Below are 14475 nucleotides of genomic sequence, written 5' to 3'. Positions count from 1 at the left end.
AACGTGAGTCCAAATCGTAAATAATAATTTTCACTACAAAAATCAAACTTGGACCAAACAGTTTTAGGGGGAAACAACTCTCATGTTGTATGAGAGTTATTTTCTCCAACCAATGATCTTTCGATTTTCGTACATTATTTTTTTTAATAGATATGGGTTACATACAAGATATGTTATAACATAAGATACATATCTTTTACTACACGATAAAATCGAAACCCATAGTTTTATTTGGAAAATAACACACATACATGTAGAATCTTTGGTTGCTCCCTTCTTTTGTAATTAAACTTTAGTAAGATCAGTCAAATTATTCTCCTATATATTTCTTCATATATATCCCTAATCAAATGTTAACCCAATCTCCAATGTTTGACTTTACCAGGACATGTTTACACATTCTGCTGGCGGCCGAAATAAGATATAATCATGATTCATTGAATTCAAACACCATGAATAAAAGGTTGCTGTATTTTCAATGCAACAATAAAGCCAGCTATATGTCCATATCACGAACCCAATTTGAGTTCTCGATGAACCTTGACGGCAGGCGTAAATATTCAACCACAAAATAACACTTTAGTCCTTGTAATTTTGAATATAAAATTTTTAGTGGAAAGAATGAATTTCAACCCAAACTTTGACATAAAAACATCAAGTTGGGGAAGAGGATAAGATATAGAAGACCCACCAACACCAAGGCACGGAATGGGTGAGCCAACAAATAGATTATAAAATCTAAGAAATAAAAAACACTTGGTTGTGAGCCGGTTACTGCATAATACCACTCACTGGTATAATAATTCCATCAAAACTGTGGCCAGAAGCACACCACTCTTATGGATGTTAATTATTGCAATTAGAACGGTCCCATTAGTATGTTCGAAGCACGACAAAAAGGCGAAATATAAGAAACAAAAAGTTTACGATTGAATTGGGTAATGCTGCTCTCATAAATAATTTTAGTGATAACAAATCCGTAGCTCTCAGGCCAAATTAGCCTAATCATATATAACTTCTACACAACTAAAAAAGTCGGACCAAAAAAAAAAACAAAACAAAAAACCAAAATTTTCCTTTGAATCGCTAATCATTGTTATAGTTGCTCATCAACAGCGTCATCGCTTAGAACATAATAGACCTTAGCTTAATTTATGTTATCAGTTCTTGTAATATTGCACTCAGTGGCGGAGTCAGTAATTTTTGTGAAAGGAAGAAAAAATATATGTATTATAAATTTTAAATTAAAAAATTGTGAAGTGAGCTAAAATTATATATAATCTAAAATACTTACTTGTCTACTAAAAAAAATACTTGCCCCAAATTTAATGGATTCAGTTACTAAAATTTGCAACTTTTGGGAAAATTAAAAAGACTCAAACCTAAAATCAAATCAATTAACCCGTTAGGACATCGGATACCTATTGATATGTACAAAAAAAAAAAAAAAAATTAACTTGCCACATAAAACAAGTTGAAATTGCACTTTTTGACAACTTTTACGGACAATCTTTAGTATTATATATTGAACAACCCTCACACGATTACAAAATGAGTCGTAATAATATGCAAAATTGCAGATAGAAGAAGACAGCAATAAACAAAAGAAAATGTGTTTATTTTTTTAAATAACACAATTTATATTCTTTTACTCTCACAAAGAGGTAGGATCCATACTTTTATTTTATTTTTTATCAACCATCTCTCTTCCTTTATCTATCTCTTTCTCTTTCTTAAAATAATACAATTTTAAATTCTTTAAAATGACACACATTTTATTCCATAAACAAATCCATTTCATTGCCGACAAATATTATTATATTCGTCGTACATTTCCAATTATTTCCAAACCAATAAATGAATCGCATCCCCGACAATACAAAGAATTCAATAGTAGTGTTACCTATTGATGTAACCGAGAAAAATAAATCAATAACTGAAATAAAATTTAAAAGGAAAAAGAAACCTAAAGTTTCCCTAACTACGTAGTTACCCATATTGCTATATGTATACATGTAGTATTGTAGTGTGGGGACTTGTGCTAACCACAATATCCGAAACAATTGGTTTTTGAGGAGAAAAAAAATGAAAAGAGGTGGTAGGGTCTTGGGCTTCAAATCAACGGGTGAGCTTTCCCTTCAAATGAGTCACGTCCCAGTCAGCATGGCCAAATCCGTGGGCCCTACTTAACTCACGTGGTCCATGCTTATATTTGGGTCCCACCATCCTGTTTGTTTGGGCCAATGAACGTGGAGGTGTGCTTATATTGGAAGCTCATGGACCTAACCCTGTGAAAAATGCTGAAGCAAGGAGTAGTTAGAAGAGCTGGCACAACCGCCAAATAGTCATAGCGATGCTAACAATGCCGGCAATAGCTTGGGATTCGAACACATGGGTACACATGGCCCATGATATTTCACTTTGATCTGCACCTTCGTACACCATTGTGCCGTTGTTAAGCAGTGGCAAGGCAGGAGCATCTTGCCCCTGTGACGCCTTCTGACTGCAAAATAATAAAAATAAAATAAAATAAAATAAAGAAATCAGAATAATAATTATGAGAAAGCAAAAGTAAAATGGAACTATGAATACAACAAACACTATTCCTAGAAGAAAACAAAAAATGGAAGTCACAACGTGTCCCTGTATGATTTGTATAACGGTCATGAATCCCACCGCTAAGTGGTTACTTCAATGCCAACATACTAATAATGCTGTGCAACGACGTGTGTGCCAGCCCTTATTTTGCTAACCCTCCATGTGCATAAAATAAATAAACTTCCTATGCTATTGAGAATCGGGATAAATTATAATAGTGACTTTTCCTGCGTTTTGGTTCAAGATATGGTCCTTGGTCCCTGTCTAGGAGACCCATCACGATATATATGAATTATGGAGTAGGACATACATAATTATTATGCAAGCCATATCTGGTCTACATTTTTGTGCTTAGTACAATTTCAACATTTATTTTTATATATTATTTTATTTTGTTTATATTATTCATCAATTTATAAATAATAAGACTTGAGAAATAAAGTTTTCTTTTACCAAATTTTAACACAACTATGCTACTTGAAATTGAAATTATTTATTAAACTAGAATAATCACTTATCATATTTCAAAAAAAGAAAAAGAATAATCACTTTTCGGTTGATTGATTCACGTGATTGGTGATTACAGGACATATTATTTTATTACATACTCTAGGGGTGCGAATTTATTGAGTTGCTACACGAGTCATTTTCCCATAAAAAAACGAGAAATAAAGTGTCATTGTCACTCCCACCCAACGTTCACATTTGACATTCGTAAATTGTAATCTATAATTGTATATATTAATATTATATAGTAGGCAACGGTTTTTAATTCGAGTAAGAATATTTTAACTATCAAAAGTTTTCACTACTAACTTATTATCAGAGCTGGGAAAACGGGCTTGGCTCGACGGTCCAATCCACTAAACGGGACGGGCTGAGTTTTTCAACCCATCTCAAAAATGGGACGGGGTGGGACAGGGCGGGCTCATTTTTTGGCGAGTTGATGGCGTGCATAGGCGGGCCGAAGCTGGTCAGTGTAAAATAAGCTCGGGCTGGCTGGCCAACCCGCCAAATGGGGCGGAGCGGGCTGACTCATTTTTTAGCGGGTTGATGGCAGGGTGGGGCGGGGCGAGCCGCCACTTTGCCACCTCTACTTACTACTCATCACATCATTATTGGATCAAAAAAAGAGATAATGTTACCCATCATATCATTATTGGATCACAAAGAGAAAATGTTAAAAAAATTTTGAAGGAAAAAAAAAATATTAATCTAATGATAATTAGATAAATAATTAGTTAGTATTAAAAAAATCTGACAACGAGAATATCCTTCCTCTTTTAACCCGTTAGAATTTTTAACCGTTAAAGTAGAGAGAAGTATATCTGACAAACCTGGAGCTCGGAGGAGGGCAAAACGTGATAGTGTAATCCGCAGCTGCACAAGTGAAGGTGCTGGTCTTATCGTCATACGCGTAGCTATAAGCGCGTGGGCAAGCGGTCTTGAATATCTGAGAGTAAGATGAAGGCTTGCAAGTATCCGGTGTCGCAAACGCGCCGCTGCAGCAATACTGAGGCGAACCAAAAGCCTCGCACGCGCTCTTGCAAGCGACGCCCACGCCTTCATTCCCATCCACGCTCGTCACTTTAAGCTCGGAAGGGCACGCGCCGTTAAGATCCCCGACGCAGCCCGTGCTGGTGCAGTTGTCGCCGGAGCCACCCTGTGGGACTACCAACATGGGCACGTTGAAGCCGTCAACAAGGCTAACATCGAAGAAGTCAAGGCCTCCGGCGCCGTCCAAGGTGAACTCGGCTAACGTGGCCGGCGGCGTGGCTCCGTTGCCGGAGCATTCTATCTTGCCGGAGCCACAATCACCTGTGACGCAGGAGAACTTTCCGGTGGAATCTTGGGAACAGAGGGTTCGGCCCCAGAAGCGGCCCCCCCAAGAAGTGGGTGCGGTTATGGTGTTAGAGTCACCGGTTTGCAGAACCAAGCCTGTGGTTGAAAGAGAAGGAACACCAGCATTTGATAAAATCCCCGGCCACACTGTGTACTCACATTTGTTAACTAAAGTGAATTTCGTCGAATTTACTACCCCTGCAATATTCATCAGAAAAATATACATTCATTAATTAGACCATAGCATTGACAAAATTATAGTATCAAGCCTAAGTTTTGGTAATTTTCGCTTCGGTTATAGATTACCTGATATTGATAAATGAAGTGTTAATAAGAATGGGAATAATAATAGTGTTGGGCGATCCATGTGGAAATTTATACTTAATTAAGAGTATAGAGGATGAGTAATCTAATATGAAGAAATGAGAACGAGGAATAAGAAGAACTTGGAATTATACGGAGGGGCTTAGGGGTATTTATAGAAGTAAAGGTTCGACGAGTGCTGAGGATTTGGAATAGTTTGTGGGGCCCTTTGATTTTACCCAAGCTTTTCGCTGGGTGTCTATGTTGGGACAGCATACTGAGAAAAATAACGTTCAATGTTTCTTTGTTTTATTTAATTTTCATTTCTCAAACGCATGTCACTATGTCAGCATTTACTGTTCGAATTACACGAATTTAGGAATAATTAACATAATATGAATTAGAGCTTGTTTGGAATAATTTTTTTGTAAATAAAAGTTATTTTTAAGTTAAAGTTAAAGAAAGAGCTTATAAAATAAAATTAATGTTATGAAATTGATAAAAGAGATAGAAAAAGTAAGAGAGAAGAGACACATAAATATGGTAGAATCTTATTCTCATTCATCAAATAATACTAATACAAGTATCATATATATATATATATATATATATATATATATAGAAAGATATAACCATGAATGGGGAATTCATGCTCCATTAATGTAGTGGTTAAGAGCATAGTTGTTAAAATCTCGATTTATCACTATGATTTTGCGTTTTTATGATTTTTTTTTTCTTCATCAAAACGATTTTACCAATATTCCAAACGCTTTTACATTTTTACTATTTTTTATGATTTTTTACATTACGATTTTACGTTTTACGATTTTTTAATTCCCTTCCGATTTTACTTAAAATCTCGATTTTAACAATATTAGTTAAGAGATAATTGTAACGTTAATAACGTCATCAGTAAATGCATCATTAGTGCCAACAATAACGTCATTCATAATTGCATCATTAGTACCAACGATAACATCATCCATATTTTACAACACTCTCCCTTGGATGACTGTACACTATGGATATGCCTCATTAAAATCTTGCTAAGAAAAACTCAGTGGGATAAACGCTTAGCGAAGGAAAAAGAGTACAATATTAATATACAAGCTTTTGTTATACGCTAACATAGACTGCCTCGTTAAAAACCTTTCCAAGAAAAACTCAGTGGGATAAAAATATGGCAAAGAGAAAAAGAGTACAGTGCATATAACTCCCCCTCAATTAAGTCGTATAGCTACTGCTGGAGCTAAGACAGTGGAGTAACAGTTATAATTTTCCATAATAGCAATCTCGTAATCTTCTCTCATAGTAAATTGTAATTATGTCCATTTATAACATTTGATATGGACATCGTTGCGCTAATATCCATGCCTCGTTAAAACCTTGCTAGAAAAAATCCAGTGAGAAAAACTAGCGAAGGAAAAAGAGTACATGACATGCGCTACCAAATCATTACGTAAACTATATCATTAAAAACCTTTGGCTAAGAAAAACCCTTTGGGACAAAAATTAACAAATGAAAAGAGTACAATAATAAACTTTCAGGGCTCATCCTTCAGGGATATAGTCATAATTAATTCACTCCCCCTGATAAAAATAATCTATCAAGGAAGTCGACTACGCTTAACTTTACAGCCTTCCATAACATTGTAGTGCTTTCACAGAGAGATGCATCTCTACTCTGTGATTATATAGTCAACACCAAAGTTTTTCACCAATGTAAAATCTTCATATCAAGGACAGATCCTCAAAAATATGATTAAAGTTATTCCAATGTCATAAGGAGCAACACTATGTCTAGCTAGAACTTTTACTGTAAATGCAATATCAGGCCCGATTGCAATTTGCAGAGTATAATAGAGTTCCTTATGATGCTTAAGATTAGGAACTTTAGGTCCTAATATTTTCTCATTAATTTCTTTTTGGTCTAAATGGATCTGTATTCACTTTTAGTGAATGGACCATCATTGGATCACTTATATATTAACATTGGTGAAATAACCATTTTGGAAGATGCTCGATCTGCAAGTCAAGACATATAATGATCTTTGAGCTCGAAGCTAAAGATGTTATGACTTTCATTCTTTTCCACATGTGATATAGGAAATCCTTCAGGGATAAAATCACTATCAAATGAGCCATATATATATATATATATATATATATATATATATATATATATGTTGTCAAAACGTTCATAAGACGTGTTTCCAATCTTACAAAGACTATTAGGAAAATTAGAAAAAAATTATAATTATATCCATCATAAGTGAATATGTCTCACCATAATCAATCTCGGGTCTCTGAGAGAATCTTTGGGTAATAAGTCAGACTTTATATTTCACAACCTTATTTTCTCATTTCGTTTTTGGACAAATACCCTTTTATATCCAACAAACTTTATATTGTTAGGAATTCAAGTTATAGAGAATCCTTCGGGGATATAAATATTATCATCAAGTGACCTTGTAGTCATGACGTCCATTAAATGCATCTTAATATGCACCGTAGTTGCCATACAGTCACGATGTCCATTAAATGCATCTTAATATGCATCATAATTGCCATACTGACTAAGTAACGGAACATAATAGAATTCATTGCGGGAGAATAAACATTACAATTGATGTAGGGTCTCTGCAAAAACCTTTGTTCATTCTTAATTGCCTCCTTCCATTCATTCTCATTTGAATGCTTCTAGCATTCTTGAATGGTTTACGGTTCTGAATCCAAATTATCTCTTAAAGACAGTAAGACTTACTGAGAAGGCAATGGTGTCGCCGACGACAAGTGATGTTATCATATTTTCTCTCATACCACTATAGTGTATTTTAACTTTTATCTTAATATCAACCAAATCTTTATCGTTTTCCATGACTTCAGATTTGGGTGTTCCGTATTCCCGGGATTATTGCAGTTAGCAGCTCTGCATTTATTGCACCGAGTTTACTTTCTTTAGGATTAACCTCTTTAGGAAGCACGATGAGGGACTTATTTTCATTTTCCGCGGATTTATGTTTTTAGTTTCATTCACGCTTCCAATGTTGTCTAGACTCAAACAAATTTTGTGTCAATAAATTTTCCATATATATATATAACAATCTCACATTGCTTGGGAAAAAACCTTAGGCACATTGAGAAGTAGTATAAATAAAATAATACATAGAGGAGTGTTAAAATAAGAAAACAGGTTATAGTATATAAATAAGGGGGTTTGATTTTCTCATGTTGTGACTCAACTAGTGATGGGCTCCACATTTATTAAAAAAAGAAAAAGAAAAGAAAAAGCTTTGTACGCAAATCGAAGGGTCACAACATGAGAATTGAATTCTCATGCAACATGAGAAAATGTTTTCCCATAAATAAGATGTTCTTAAAATAAGAAAACAAAATATAGTATATCTTACGTTTAGAGTATTTCAAATGATATCTTAAGATTGGCAGTTTCTTTATTTTATTTTTTTTATGATTTATTTCCTTATTTTAAAATGTTTTATTTAATATAAATAGTGGTTATTGCTTCGAATTCTTTTATCACACCATAACATATCACTTCAAACACATTAATATGGAATATTGCACAATATTTTTCTTTTTCATCCATGTATGTATAATTTCAAATATATATATATATATATATATATATATATATATATATATATATATATATTCTAGCTTGCTCCCTAATTAAAAACTGATCAATTAATTATTTTAAAAAATTTAGATTGCATTTTGTCTTTGTTTATTACACGAATATATTTTTCAGTGTACAATTATATAACTGTGGTAGCTTGTGTATAATTATACAATTCTAATTCTATATTTGTCATTTTTTTTGCTCACTTCTTTTTCCAAGGTAGGTAGGGGGTCGCATTTATCTCCTCCAAATTCAGTTCTAATTATTATTTAATATCATGCCTTAACTCATAATATTTAACAAAATGGAAAAACTTTAGGCGTACAATTTTTTGGATATATCTATTGATACATCGATCACTCGATAAGTTCAGTTTGAGCACCGTCGAATTCATTATAGGGACAGCTTTCTCAATACCATTTTCTCTATTATTCTTGGAATTGAATTTGAGATTTCTAATTAAGGGGAATAGAACCCTTGCCTCCTAAACCAATAATTATTAATAGGTGTACAACTTTTAATTTGCAAAGGAACAAATTATGATAGAAGAAATGTAACACCCTGTAATACTCTGGTTGTTATTATTATGATATTATAGCGTACACAACAGAAGATTTTATTAAATAATTAAAGAGACGTCTGGTAAAAATACGAATAAACTTTTTCCAAAATATTTTCTGAAAGCATTTCTAAAAACGTTCATATGAGATTTTGCGAAAGCGTAAAACAAATACATACATCTACTAATTAATCACATTAGCCAGTATTAGTGGCCATTGACTAACCGGATATAACCACAAGTGTCATTCCTGCCAGAGTCTCACGAACAGCATAACGTTTGTTTAACGGATAATGGGGAGATAAGAATCTCACACACAATCACACCTGATAAACACAGTTAAGTAACAGACAACTTGCAAGTCCCACACGGACTGTAATCCTCTCAATGGGTCAGCACATACATAATGGCTATGTGCCCAATTTAACAAATCCATACATCATGTCTTTATGCACTCATCACGTGCATCTAACATAACTCATAATATATACATCCATAATCCAAAGGCTCAAATAGTAATATTTTTTTAGCATTATTACGTATTTCAACAGAGTCTCAAAATACGCTAACTAGGCATGTCAACACACTACACATGCCACATAATCAAATAAAAGCGTAAAATAAACAGCAGCATCAGTTCACTAATCCGTAGCTGGGCCCTTGCCCTTAGAATACTCACAGCTACCGTGGGTACCTGAAATGATGTCCCCAAACGGGGTGAGATAACACATCTCAGTAAGCTCAAGGTTCATAGAGGATCCTCTAATCCCCTGAGCCCACTCTCTGCACGACAAGTCAGATATAAAGCATATAATACAAGCATACAATATAAACATAGCATCACCATATCATCCTTGTGTAACCCCAGGGTCAAATCCATAGACGGTTATACATGTGTGACTCTAGGGTCAAGCCATAGACAATCAACACAACCTCAGTATGAAATAGCTCCCAGAGTCAAGTCATAGGCAGCCTACATACCATAATCACTGGCCAGGATTCTCATAACATATATCATCAGTGCATCATCATAACATCAAGAATCATATAACATCTATATGAATGTGAATGAATGCACATACACATTATACCACATACTTTCATACAATATAACCATAATGTCCACCATCATGGTGGGCCACAAGAGAGAGGAGCAACCAGAACTAGGAGCTTACCTCAAAGAGCTTAGCACAAGCCCACACTCCAATATAATACATATGCTCCAATACAATCCTCAAGTGCAAGGTTCTCTAGGCACACCTAGAGTAGGAACCATTCACATTATTAATTATATAGTAATTAATCAAGTCATATACAAGACTTAACCATTTAATGATTTCACTTTCCATACTTATATGCCAATAATATGCCCATTACAAGTCTAGACCATTTATTCTATATTTACATGTTCCGAGTGTATTATGAAGTGTTCACTTGTTACACAATCAACCATATAGGTTAAGCACTTTATATAAACTTAGAATTACACTCTAAGGCAACTAAGATAACTTGTATTATTTTCAACTCATCCTAGCCATATCTATCCTTCATGGCTGTGACATACATAGGGTACATAAGGTGTTCATTTGTTCCCTAAGTCCACAATAACTCGTTAGACACTTAGTTCATTAATAAACTCTCTTAGATTAAGGTCTTTCCCACTTAAATTAAAACTAATCAAGACATTTATCATCAATATATGTCATTTATAACCTTGAATATTAATTATTATAAGTTACTAAGGGTTCCCATAAATTCACTTAGCCTAAATCTCACTTTTACAGTTTTCCTATAACTGTACATGCTTCAGTTTTCTAGTCACTATGTGAAAACCACTTGTTATAACATTCTCATCCTTTAGTATGTTAGTCTAGACTCAATTACCTTTCCAACAAGATATCACATGCCTCATTCAGAGTTCTCTAGCTCTGGTTATCACCGTTTGAATTTGGACAAGCAAAAATGTTTGCCAACTCCAAACAGAGCCCCAAACATCCCTCACTATTTCAGCGATTCTGGAAAATTTACTAAACCAATTGCTCTTAAATTTTTATACAGAACACTAGAGACCTTCAGCTTTAATTACATATATCATGAGCCTAATTTAAGTAAGAAATTAGGTAGAAAAAAATTCGTGGAAGATGCAGCCGCGTACAGCCCCTGCACATGGCCTCCTTAGGCAGTCTTCACACAATCGGATCTACAGAATGCTACACATCTTCAAATGGTACCAACTTTTGACACCATATAGCTGACATCGCAAGCTTCAAAATGATGTATGGCACATCCCTATTGAACCTTTGTAGAGGGAGATATACTCTCTCAAAATTAGCCTAAAAACTGGTCATTTAACCCAAGTGTGTTTAATTAGCAAATCCTAATTATCCTTGGTTAGGAACACTAAGTCACTTTAATTTTAGGATTTTTCTATTATTAGGTCACTTATACATTCTCACACAGTCACATTAGGTCTTAGTTCATTAGGTTCACTAATTACATAATTAGTGCTTCTAAACTCTCATTAGGTCTATTTTAGGATTTGTATAGTTAATTAATCCATTATGCATGATCCACCTCACTTTAACCCTTGATTAGTATCCTAATTAGGTCTTAAACCAATTTTTACATACTAACCCTAATTGATCCCTAATTGGCTGAATTGTTTAGGTGCTATAAACAAGATTTTTAGCTTATCTACTTCACCATTTCTTTAATTAATTAAGTCCTACACTTAATTAGTCCACTAATCCACTATTTAATTAAATTTTAAACATAAAATCCTAATTATACTCATTAGGGCAGATTTGACATGATAGTTTCATTAGGGTTTAAATTCCATTCTCAAGCAAGATTAGTGTTCTTAAGCTTAAAGATTGCATTTTTAACATTATCCTTGGTTCAACTCATGATTCTCCACACTTTCCAACATCAAGAACTTATTTTTATCAAATTGCAACATCAATCCCATAAAGAACCCATGTTGGCCAAATCATATAGGTGGGTGTGGAAGAGTTTTGGTCACCATTTTTCCAAGTAACCATGCTTACTTCTTCAAGTTAGCTCCAAGGCTTCAAGCTTCCACTTTTCTCAAACAAAGATGCATCATTTCCACCAAGAACACACTTTTAACAAATACTCAAAGTTAGAACTCAAGAACACAACTCAAAGGTGAGATTTTTCAAAAAAAAGATTCCAGAGACTGACACTAAAACTCTAGGAAATAAGCACCAAGGAGTGTTCTTCCAAGAGAACTCAAAATAACATCTCCATGGCATGAAAAAGCTCCAAAAACTCTACTGTTCGGAAGGGATTCACCACGAAAATTTGGCTTCCAAGAACAAAAATGATATGTTCTTGAAGAGGAGGATGAGGGGAACAAATTTTGTGAAGGAAGTTTGGTGATTTGATAAAGTTTTAGTGGTGGAATCTTAGAGATAATGTGGAGAAAATTTAAAAACTCAAACTTAGAGAGAAGGGGCTGCTAGGGTGTTGATAAGAAATGAGGCGAAGGGTCCCTTATGTTTTTAGGGTTTATGCCATGTCAGTAAGTGGCTTTCTGTCATTTAGTGACACTCGGTGTAATTTTTCTTTGAACCGTTATCAAATTTTTACCTGAAAACACTCAAGACTCTAACTTTAAGTATTAATATTAATTTTGTCTAATTATCATGTTCATAACTTAAAATTTTGATTAGTAGATCACAGATCCACTTACAGCTGTTTAATTGCACTGTAGTCTTTACTAGTGTTCTTAACTGTACCCGAATTTCATAATCTTCTTAACTTTAACATTATTGGTCTAATTATGACTTGTTAGACATATATTGGTCTTTCTTTCCATTTTCTCATCTTTTTCTCGTTCCAAGATTCTATTGGCTGCTCCTACAGCAGTACAAAATACCTGGTAGAAGTGATTTTTCCAAAATAGCCCAATACAGGTATCAAACTTCATCAAATCATATACTAACCTCATCTATGATAATCATATCATCAAAATAGCTCTCTAACTCTAATTTGCTAAATTGGAGCTATTCTACTGATTGTTACTGAGTCAGCAGTCAAAAATAATAATTGAAAATTCACCTGTGTAAAATACCATCAATATGGATATTAAACTTCTTATAACTTTATCCTCATTCCATTTATGACCCTAAGGTCTTCATAATAATCCTCTAATTCCAAAATTATAAAATTAGAGTTATTATAAGAAAAATACTTTCACGTTTAATATATAAAAAAAGCCTGACATTGCTTGGAAAAAACTTAGGCACTGTGAAAAGTAGTATAAATAAAATAATAGTTGAATTATAAGATAATTTTTTTATTTTATTCACTGCTTGATATGCATAAGTATTAGATAAAGAAAAACATAATTTAGTATAATACATTTAACAAAGAAATATTTCTAGAGTTAATGCAGATAAGTTATCTGCATTTACTTCCAAAACGACGTCGTTTTGGTATTGAAAGATTAAAAAATTATAATTATAAAGACTATAACAACCCTCAAATAAATTAAAATTACAAAAAACCCATAATTTTTGCCCCAAAACGACGTCGTATTGGACTTACTGCAGATAACTTATCTGCAGTAACTGCAAAAAAGAGAACCCTACATTTAATGTTTAGTATGTGCATAATAAAGCTTAAAAATAGAGTTGCGTGTTTTTTTATTTTTAACACAATTTTATCACCTAGTTTAACGGGTAACAAGGGGTGTAAATAGGTTAGGCAGGCCAACAGGAGCCTACGGCCTAGCTTATATTAGGCCAGGTTTGGCCTTATTATAAAGGGGTTTGCATTCGTCATTTAAATGACACAAAAAAATTTCCTACACACAACATTTTGTGGTGCCCACACTTTTTGAAGCAGAAAAAAAAAACTATGACACGCAAAACGAATCTCTATAACATTACACAATCACTTTTCCTACAACGTAACTCTTATAAAACCCTATTATAAATAGTAAAATAGAACAAGCCTAGACTTTTAAAAAAATCTATTTAGAAAACAGGCCATAGGGTTTTTTGTACATGTTGGGCCTATAAGCCTACATGCCGGTCTATATCATATTATTTATTTAAAATATAATAAATGAAACTATTATTTTAATAATTTTGAATAATAAAATAGTATTATTTTAGTTATTCTTTTAATTGTTGAATGTTTAATATGCTTAAACAGGCTAACATGCCTATGTCAAGGCTTTTATTTTTTAAATATAGATCAGGTCAAACTTGTAATTTAGGGCCTACACAGGCTAATAGGCCAGGCCATACCCAATATTTTTTACATAGGTCTGACCTATTTAAGCCAAAGCCTAGTCTATTTACACCCTTACGGGTAACATAACATCGTAGTTTTTGTATTCTCTCTAGAATTGCTTTTTTTTCCTAATATTTAGATTATAGGGAATTGTTTTCTCATTTAACATGAGATAAATTCATTTTTCTACACTCACATATTGAGTGGTAGGACCCATTTATACTTTTTTTCTCTCCTCTCTCCTATATATGTGAGTGTAGGAAAATAA

The 14475-nt window shown here is 33.6% G+C and overlaps 1 protein-coding gene across 1 annotated transcript; it reads right to left on the bottom strand.

Annotated features, from left to right (window-relative positions):
• Positions 1–1873: 1873 nt before the first annotated feature.
• LOC133307233 (thaumatin-like protein 1b) lies at positions 1874–4850 on the bottom strand. The gene is made up of 3 exons (XM_061507711.1): positions 4747–4850; positions 3936–4638; positions 1874–2503 (listed from the first exon to the last, which is right to left on the bottom strand). The coding sequence occupies exons 1-3, from the start codon at positions 4805–4807 to the stop codon at positions 2317–2319; spliced, it is 951 nt and encodes a 316-aa protein (XP_061363695.1). The 5' UTR covers positions 4808–4850; the 3' UTR covers positions 1874–2316.
• Positions 4851–14475: the final 9625 nt, after the last annotated feature.

Source organism: Gastrolobium bilobum, unplaced genomic scaffold, assembly GCF_033153095.1.
Source record: "Gastrolobium bilobum isolate Gb01-03AN ecotype WA unplaced genomic scaffold, APGP_CSIRO_Gbil_v1 utg5330, whole genome shotgun sequence".
In the NCBI taxonomy this organism is placed as follows: Eukaryota; Viridiplantae; Streptophyta; class Magnoliopsida; order Fabales; family Fabaceae; genus Gastrolobium; species Gastrolobium bilobum.
This window is presented reverse-complemented; position numbering and strand designations above follow the sequence as displayed.

Bases quoted from the DNA above. Each gene is read 5' to 3' on its own strand.
- LOC133307233 (XM_061507711.1), bottom strand. From the start codon at position 4,807: ATGGATCGCCCAACACTATTATTATTCCCATTCTTATTAACACTTCAT. The intron at 4,639-4,746 runs GTAATCTATAAC...TGAATATTGCAG, and splicing joins ACTTCATTTATCAATATCAG to GGGTAGTAAATTCGACGAAA. The intron at 2,504-3,935 runs GTTTGTCAGATA...ATTATTTTGCAG, and splicing joins TGCCCTCCTCCGAGCTCCAG to TCAGAAGGCGTCACAGGGGC.